The 8,639-nt window shown below is 39.2% G+C and overlaps 1 protein-coding gene across 1 annotated transcript; it reads left to right on the forward strand.

Moving 5' to 3' along the window:
- The first annotated feature begins 2,684 nt into the window (after positions 1–2,684).
- LOC5504350 (CTD nuclear envelope phosphatase 1A) lies at positions 2,685–8,556 on the forward strand. The gene is made up of 9 exons (XM_032372675.2): positions 2,685–2,930; positions 4,149–4,215; positions 4,599–4,665; positions 4,750–4,807; positions 5,345–5,416; positions 5,700–5,744; positions 6,500–6,571; positions 6,638–6,767; positions 7,494–8,556. Exons 1-9 carry the CDS (start codon positions 2,802–2,804, stop codon positions 7,637–7,639), a joined length of 786 nt encoding a protein of 261 aa, XP_032228566.2. The 5' UTR covers positions 2,685–2,801; the 3' UTR covers positions 7,640–8,556.
- The last annotated feature ends 83 nt before the right edge of the window (positions 8,557–8,639 follow it).

Below are 8,639 nucleotides of genomic sequence, written 5' to 3' on the forward strand. Positions count from 1 at the left end.
TCATAAATCATTTTTGAAGGGTGGATGCCTAGCCCGCTCGCAACATCTCTCGACCAATCAGAGAGAGGGTCCCTTCCGGTGTCGTAAATACTGGATCGTCTAACCCGAAAGTGTTCCCATCATGGGATAATCGGCATCCTTAATGGTTGAGATTATGTGGGGGGCACGGTTGGGGTGGGAGATCGCCGAGCCGTGAGTCGACCGTGCGCTTGAGAATGACAAAAATATCTAAGGCCCGTGGTGGCGTGGGAAAAGTATCGCCCACGAATAGCAAATCTGCCTGGTAAAGTCAAGGTTTAACAGCTTGTATAACTGTTTTTTTTTTTTTTTTAACAGCGTGGGCTACTAACAATACTCTAACGCCGGATTGTCCGGGGATCCGAATGATTTCCGCCAGATCGTCCTTTTCCGTGACTTCCAACAATTTTTATGGACGCCTTACGATCAGTGGGTGTGCTCACAGAGGATAAACCTCTGTAGTCGCAGAACTAATTCGTAGGAAACGCTGCGCACATGCACATTTGTGATTTTAAACCGCCATGTGTATTTTACTATCTAGCTTAAGGAACAGCTAAGAAGACATTTCACACTCAATACACACCATTAAGACAAACACTTTGAAGTCTATTACTGAGAGAAGGAAATAGTTGGTTAACCGTAGAGGTGGTATTTCTAACACCAAATGTGCGCGCCGTGTGTAAAGTGCGAATTTCATGTCATACAAACACAAAAACGGGCGCCTGGAAAAGATTGTATTAATAGAGATCCCGTTGCTTTACATTGAGCATATGAAACTGTGGGAGTGATTTGATGATAGAAGGTATCGTCGGCACTTTATACGATAGTCTTTCCCGTCTACATTCTCCTAGGTCATTCCGATAGCAGAAATCATAAATCACTCTTTTTGAAAGCAGCATCGACATTTCGGCAAAGGGATTCATCCGAGAGGGCTAAAGGCTAAGATAAACCAGAAATGCGATGCAATCAATACCCGTGAGCCAACGAGGTGGTGACTAAATTCCTTTAACATCAGAAGAGAAAATTCTTAGTGCTAAAACTGCGGTTTCGTAGCTGTATTGGTGGCCTATGCGACATCGTCTGGCGAGCTGATATTGCCCAAGAGTTTACACTCGGAGTATTAGCGGCAGAGGGAAGATGGGGAAAACAATGTGGATATCATCATCGCTAAACACGGCAGCAGGCTAGAACGACTTACTTGTAATCAGGGGCATGCGTGATTTTGCGCCAAGCGTCAGAACAGTACAGGCGGCTAAATAAACAGCGAAAAAATCAACAGCGATATACTCTAAAAAAGGGACGAGGAATTAGTAAAGAACACTTCGAAGGCGCGGATTCATGCGGATTCATTCATTCATTCGCTTTTTGTTATCAACTCATGATCTCCTCAGGGGGCAGGAAATGAGGGGGGGGGGGGGGGGGGGGCTAAAGGGAGAAGTCGAGAATAGAAAACTTTCCAAAAACAATCTAGTTTACGTAAAACTGTCTTTTTCTAGTTCGCTTGGTCTATAAATATAGAGCATGATATACTATGCTTGGGTGTCCCCATCCCGCTTTTTTTTTATCGCCCTAGTCAGAACTTGCTGGAAATCGTGTTTACTTTGATTGCGTTTTCCGGACGCATTCTTGAAAAGGAGGCCCAGATACTAAAGTTTTAGAAACACAGGTTTCTCTCTCTGGAACCTTGGCGTTTACGCAGGAGAAGTTCATTCGTTCATTCGTTCATTCTTTTCCCACATTTGCACATCTTCCCACAACTCTTTGCGACCGAAACCGAGGTCAGGCGTCAGAACTGTAAACAAGATGGCAAAGTTTGTTTTCCATCCTGGAGAATTGTGGGAAGATGTGGGGAAGGTGAATAGAGCATCTTCGTAGTAAACATTACGTAAGCTACTTTTTAAGCTGGGATAAAATATTTCCCAATATTTATAAACTAGATATCAACAATAAGCTAGTATATGAACAGTTGAATCTTTAATGACTCAACATACATAGTAAATACAATTGATGTATTTTTTTCCTGCAACTTGCAACGCAACGATGACGAATAAAAAAAATCGCAGGTTGCAGAAACATGATACACGGAGCAATTTTTCTAACAATGTTGCAGCAAGTAGAGATTAACACTACTGTTTTAATCTTGCACCGCATCAAAAAATAGCATTTCAAGTTGCATTAAGGGGATGTTACCTCCGTAATTTTCTTGCGTCGGGCATTTTTGTCTAGTTGCAAGTTGCGAGAAGTTCCCACGTATAGCATGGCCTTTCAGACAGTCACTTTTTGAATAATTTTCATTACCTTTCTATTTTGTTATGAGTCAATTATAGTAGCGCGAGCTGACGAATCTTTCAGGACCAACGATGTATTTATGTCATAAACGCAAGTTGTCAAAGTTGTTGTGACTGAAAGACTGGGAAAATTATTCGCCTGTGAATGGGAGAAGTGCCCTCACTAGCAATGATGTCATGCTTGCGTGCTCTTACTTACAAATGTTCGTCAAACCCATTTCTATATTTACCGTCGTGTAATGGAGTAAAGGGCGAATGTTACCCAAAAAATTCAACGAGAGAAGAGACGAAACCGCAAAAGTTACCGCGAAAAAACGAACCATGTCCCGGGAGCGTGACGTCACAGATTCCCATGCTCCCTAGCGAGCGTCCCATTCTAAAAACATGGCAGACAACCAGTGAGTTTGGGTTTCTTGTTGAACTCAACGCCGAACTACTCCGTGACGCCTGTCTGTTCTACCTTTATATTCTCTCAGTACGAAAGCCCCGGCACCAATGTTGATATTTAATGACATGGAAACTGTAAAAGGTTTACTGAACGGCGCCGGTTTTCGAGTAGTGCTTGTAGCTATCTCAAAACTATGGACGCTTGTTCTTTATGTTTTGAGGAAGAACTTGAGAACGGTAAGTGCTTGTAAGAATCTGCAGCCCACAACACACCCTACAGCAAGACCGATGCATTATCTTGTTCATGTATGGATTCGGTTACCTGTGTGAGTATTTTTTTTTTTTTTCGTCCGTTTATTCAAGTTGCTCATAGATCTCTTCCTCTTTCGTTTTGCACGACGATTGCAGATGGCTTCCACTCCTAGCGATAGAAACCTTTGAATTCCATTCAATCAATTTATTTGCAAGCCAATGATTTAGATATTTAGTATCGATACATCCTGCATTCATGTTCATAACGCCTCGGGTTTATGCCCAGATCCTCGGCATGGTTGTGGACCTCTGTCAAAGTGTTCCGTTCTACTTCGTCTTCTTTTCGGTAGAATATACACAAGTGTGTTTGTTTGGATAAACAATTAAAGAAAAATAGATTTCCTGGATGTTATAAAGTATTAACAACCATTAATGTGGTACCATTAATGTGTGTTATTCTAATATTTTAAAACTTTCTTTTGCATTATCATACTTCTTATAAAATGTTTGCATTGCATTTTTTTTTCTTCCACAACTAATGAAAGTCTAGTGTAGGATACTTGTTATAAAGCAATTTCAGCAGGCGCCACATCAAAACAGCAAAATAAGCATTTACTTATAGCATCTGATTAACATGAGGAGATAATTACTTATTGATGGTAGCTGTCAGTAAACAAATTGCAGAGTTAATTTGACAAGCTTGAACTTTAAGCCAAGTGCATGGACTGTGGAAGAAAAACAATATTAGTGACTTTTTCAGACTTTCTCCGTACATTTTTTTATTTATTTATTAATTATTATATTATTTTTTATAGAGGGGTCCACAGTACTTGGAAGTAAAATTTTAAAGCAATTGCCTTCCCACCCCCCTTGTTTCCTGTAAAAATTAAGAATATATACACAATTTTTAAGTGCTTTTCATTTAAAAAATCATATTAAGAATGTTCATGTTAGGACTGAGAAACATAAGCTTCTAGTACGATCACATCCACTTAACAAGTCAAATTCAGCCCCCCCCCCAAAAAAAAAAAAAAAAAAACAAACAAACAAACAAACAATGATACTCCACATATCTCAACAATAAATCCAACCTATTGCAGCTGAGATGAGAGACCCCATGCACTGGTATGCTAGCATGCTGGCCCTACCTGTGATGGACCCAAATTCATTAAATTTATGTTTGTTTATTTCCCTTTTTTATAGGTTATACAACATAAAACTGTCAAGTATGATATATTTCCTCTTTCTCCAGTGTCTATAGAGAGACTTAGTAAGTATTGTCTACTCAATCAAGCCACTAAAAGGGGTTTTGAAGTTCTTTTCTCAATTTACATGTCTTGGAGCTATAGAGGAAGGGAGGAGGGTCCCATACTTCTGAACAAGAAATGTATTTTTGAAAATACCCTAAGGCAGCTATTGATATATTCTGCATATCTTCAGTATTATTCTAACAAGAAGAGTTGTGCAGCATCTTATTTGCTCATATCTTATTAAGAGAAGGCATACATTTCTGTAGGAATGTTTGATTCCCCCACTTCTCTGTTATTTAATAATTGTTTTTTCAGCACAGTTTTCTTTAGAAAAGAAAAAAAAATAAAATTACAGTATGTGATTTTACCCATTAAAAGTTATTTGTTTGCATTTGTCTTTCAGGATTGGTGAAAAGAAAGACTCTTGTTCTTGACCTGGATGAAACTTTAATACACACGCATCATGATGGGTAAGTTAATTATGGATTAGATTATTTTTAGTTTGGCTCAAAGCATTGCAACAAAACTCATCCTTTTTAATTGTTGTCCTTCAGAGTGGTACGTCAAACAGTACGACCTGGGACTCAACCTGACTTTACTATGAGAGTTCGAGTGAGTACCCTGATGTGTTAAGAAGCTATCATATAGTGCCCTTTCAGTCATAAGTATGTCAAATTATAATTGCATGAATAAAAACCTACCCCTAATACTGTAAATGCTTTCCCTCATGGGAAAAAATGTGAATGTGTTGCACTTAAAAGTTTTTGAAGACACTGACAGTACTACCTGCCATACCATATGATGACTGGAAGCTTGTTTTTCTTGGAAAATCTACAAATATTTGGCCAGGTCCTATTTGTCCCTTATATACCAATTTTACTGTAACAAACTCTTGAATTGCAATCACACATTCTGTGAATTTGTCTTTTCCATAAACCCTCTGAGAAAGACTTCCAGCTATGACAAAACTGCCAGCTAGGCCATAGCTTGTCATTCTCGATGATGACCACTCCAGGCATCTGCACTTAATTCTGTTTTTATTTTATTTTTATATTGGCTGATTCTGTTGTCCTTCCATTGACCATTGCATTTGTGATAGGACTATCATTCTCATGGCTTACTGTTTTTCACCTTTACTTCCCATTACAGATTATATCTGATCGCCATCCTGTGTTGTTTTCTGTGTTCAAAAGACCCCATGTTGACTTCTTTCTTGACTGTGTAAGTAGTTATACATAAACAGTCTGACATTTAATAGAACTAAATGTTTTAGTTTTTAAGGAGATTTTCTAACCAAAGACTACAAAGTTTTTTTAAGAAGATTTTCTTGTATTGTATGCAAATTCAACTATTAGAGGACATTTTTGTGACATGGTGACATTTAGCTTGAACCATCATCCTTTAATTTATTTTTCTGGAAGAAACAGCTATGCACAATATGTACAATAAGGTATGTAGTGCAAAGCATAGGGAGTCTCCTTGAATATTTGTTTTTACCTTTCAGGTCAGTCAATGGTACGATTTAGTTATATTTACTGCTAGCACTGAGGTGAGTGTACAAAATTAGCAATAGAAATGCTAGAAGTCTAGTTTTAAATTCCACTGGGTTCGCTGAATAAATACGGTTACATGTTGTTAGAAAACCAAGTTGTTGGGAAACCGTCCACTGCTCAATGGACCCAACCCGTTGCCTTACGGCACCCATCAACAGTTGGCTAATGACTCGACTTGTCAGGGAACCAGAAGTTTTTCGAAGGGTTCCTTTCGAAGTCAAGTAAATTGAAAGCACATTACTGAAAGCACAACTGACTTGCAAATTTATTTATTGTTTTTTGTAATTTGTACGTAGAATGACAGAACGACTTAAAGCTCTAATGAAGATAGAACATCATTTCAGTTCTCAGTGTGAGCCTCAGTTTCAAGTAAACCTTTCAAAAATACCAGCAAAATTCACAAGTTTTTTTGTATTGTTTGATTCCAAGTTCCAGTGTATTCTCGCTAGTCATGTGCATAAAGTTTGTCTCCCACTATTTATATTTATGTGTCCTTAGTGCCTTGGTGAAGCTTGAATTATGGAGTTCAAAAGTGGACTATTTCCTGACAGGCATGTACCTATGGGGTGTGCAGGTTTTGGGTGAACCCCCTTGGCCAAGGGTCATTTCTCATTGAAAGATGGTCTGAAATACTTTCCTTCCATATCATACCATATGGCTGTGCACCCATCTCAGCAAATCCTGGGGACATGCCTGCCTGACATTAATATATTACCTGACGTCGATGTATAACCTCTATTTAATTGTATAGGAATATGGAGCAGCAGTTACAGACCACCTAGATAATAACCGAGGAATACTAAAGAGAAGATACTTCAGACAGGTGAGCCTTGTTTGATATTTGTTTTTTTCATGTTACTGGTATCTAATTGCTTTTCTTTCCTTGCAGCACTGCAGTCTAGAATTTTGCTATAATTTTGCATACAAGTTTTATACAAAAAACCTGTCCAGTGTCTGTGATGACCCTACATCAGTGTTTATCCTGGATAATTCTCCAGATTCATATAAGAATAATCCAGGTGAGTTTATTTTTCCTTCCATGACATACACCTTATTTAAATAAATGTGCAAATGGCGAATGGCAAACGGTGAATTGCAGTTCCAAGACTGAGAGCTGTTTATGAGTATAATCATTCGCCACGTAAATGAACTCCAGCGATGCTAAAGCTAAACATTGTTGGCCTTTAATGGATTATGATTTTCCATATTCTCCTGTATTCGGAAGATATATATATATATGGGTTGTAGTAGATCCATTTGCCAATCGACATTAACTGTTTGCAATGAAAAGGTTTTTGGAAACGGTTGTATTCAGTTTTTTTCTGTATATCACTTGTCTGCAGGTACTTGTGGCTTATAGCTTGCGGCCTAAACTTCCCACAGTGTTACACATGCTCCTGAACTAGTAGCTTTGTGGCAAAATATTTATTTGTTGTAGCCTTAATTACAGTATTCCCATTCATTTAGACATATGCATGGTGCTCAGGGAGTGCGCATTCAATACTATGTGGGGGAGTAAAGATTTTGACTCTGGACACCTTCAACACTTAGAGACCCCCGTTTGAGAAGAACTTGATAGATAAAAATCCCCCCCCCCCCCCCCCAGGCCTCCCGCCCAATAGAAGTGTCTTAATGGAGTCTTTTAATGAAAAGCATCTTTATTTGACTTTGCATTGTGGCTTGTTAATAGCGGTACGTACCAACTGTAATAAAGCTAGCGTCTAACATGTGCATTGTCCTCACAGATAATGCTATCGCAATCAAGTCATGGTTCGCCGACCCCTCAGACACTGCACTTCTTAACCTACTACCCATGCTGGATGCACTGCGGTTTGTGAGCGACGTCAGATCTGTGCTCGGCCGTAATCTCCACACCTCAACACGCAGTTGAACCAGTGAGCCATCGAAGCGACAAAGACTTTACTTCTTACTGGATCTTACTTGATAGGTGTCAGATATCAGTTCTTTTTTATAGAGAATTCTGGGGTCTGGAGGATTTGGGTCTGGTGTTGCATGTGAATTGAGAGCTTGAAAATACACAAGAGCTTCAAGATCTGAGGCTCTGTACCCTCATGGTGCGTCTAAAGAACGCTGTGTCTACTTGCACGGCTTCCGGTAAAGGAGGAAAAAAAATTAGCTGCACGGCTGTCTCCAGTTTTCTCGATTTTTAGCATAAATAACAAGTTTCTGGCTTTGAAACACTTCCACGATTATTAAGAACAGCCAAGCGACGATTTTTAGCCTGAAAAGCTATGCAACAAGCGGCCCGCAAATGCACGGCAAAGTATGAACGAAGCGTGGAGTTCGACATTTCATGCATCGGGTGCCGAGTACTCGCATGTCGATTTTTTTCAAGCTCGAAGCTATCGTTTGACAGTTCAAAATAACGGTGGGAGGTTTTTAAGGTCAAAACTTTTCATTTTGGCTTAATGACAGGGAAAAAAGGGAAATGCATCTACTTTTTTTCTCCTTGTACAGCTGTAATGGCGAAAACGAGGTGTCGAACTCCACGCTTCGTTCATACTTTGCCGGGCATTTGCGGGCCGCTTGTTGCATAGCTTTTCAGGCTAAAAATCGTCGCTTGGCTGTTCTTAATAATCGTGGAAGTGTTTCAAAGCAAGAAACTTGTTATGTAGCCTAAAAATCGAGAAAATGGGAGACAGCCGTGCAGCTAGTTTTTTCATTCCTTTACCGGAAGCCGTGCAAGTAGACACAGCGTCTAAAGAATCATCGCTTACAACTGTACCATTTTAAATTACTTTCCTCTATGGTGTAAAGATGAATTTATATTTAAATTGAAAAGAAAAACTGGTGTCTTGTGTTTTTTATTGTTTTGGTGCGGAGTTGATGTGCATGTCTCTTGTTTTATTCCTATGTTATTTAGTGCGATA

Source organism: Nematostella vectensis, chromosome 3 (assembly GCF_932526225.1).
Source record: "Nematostella vectensis chromosome 3, jaNemVect1.1, whole genome shotgun sequence".
In the NCBI taxonomy this organism is placed as follows: domain Eukaryota; kingdom Metazoa; phylum Cnidaria; class Anthozoa; order Actiniaria; family Edwardsiidae; genus Nematostella; species Nematostella vectensis.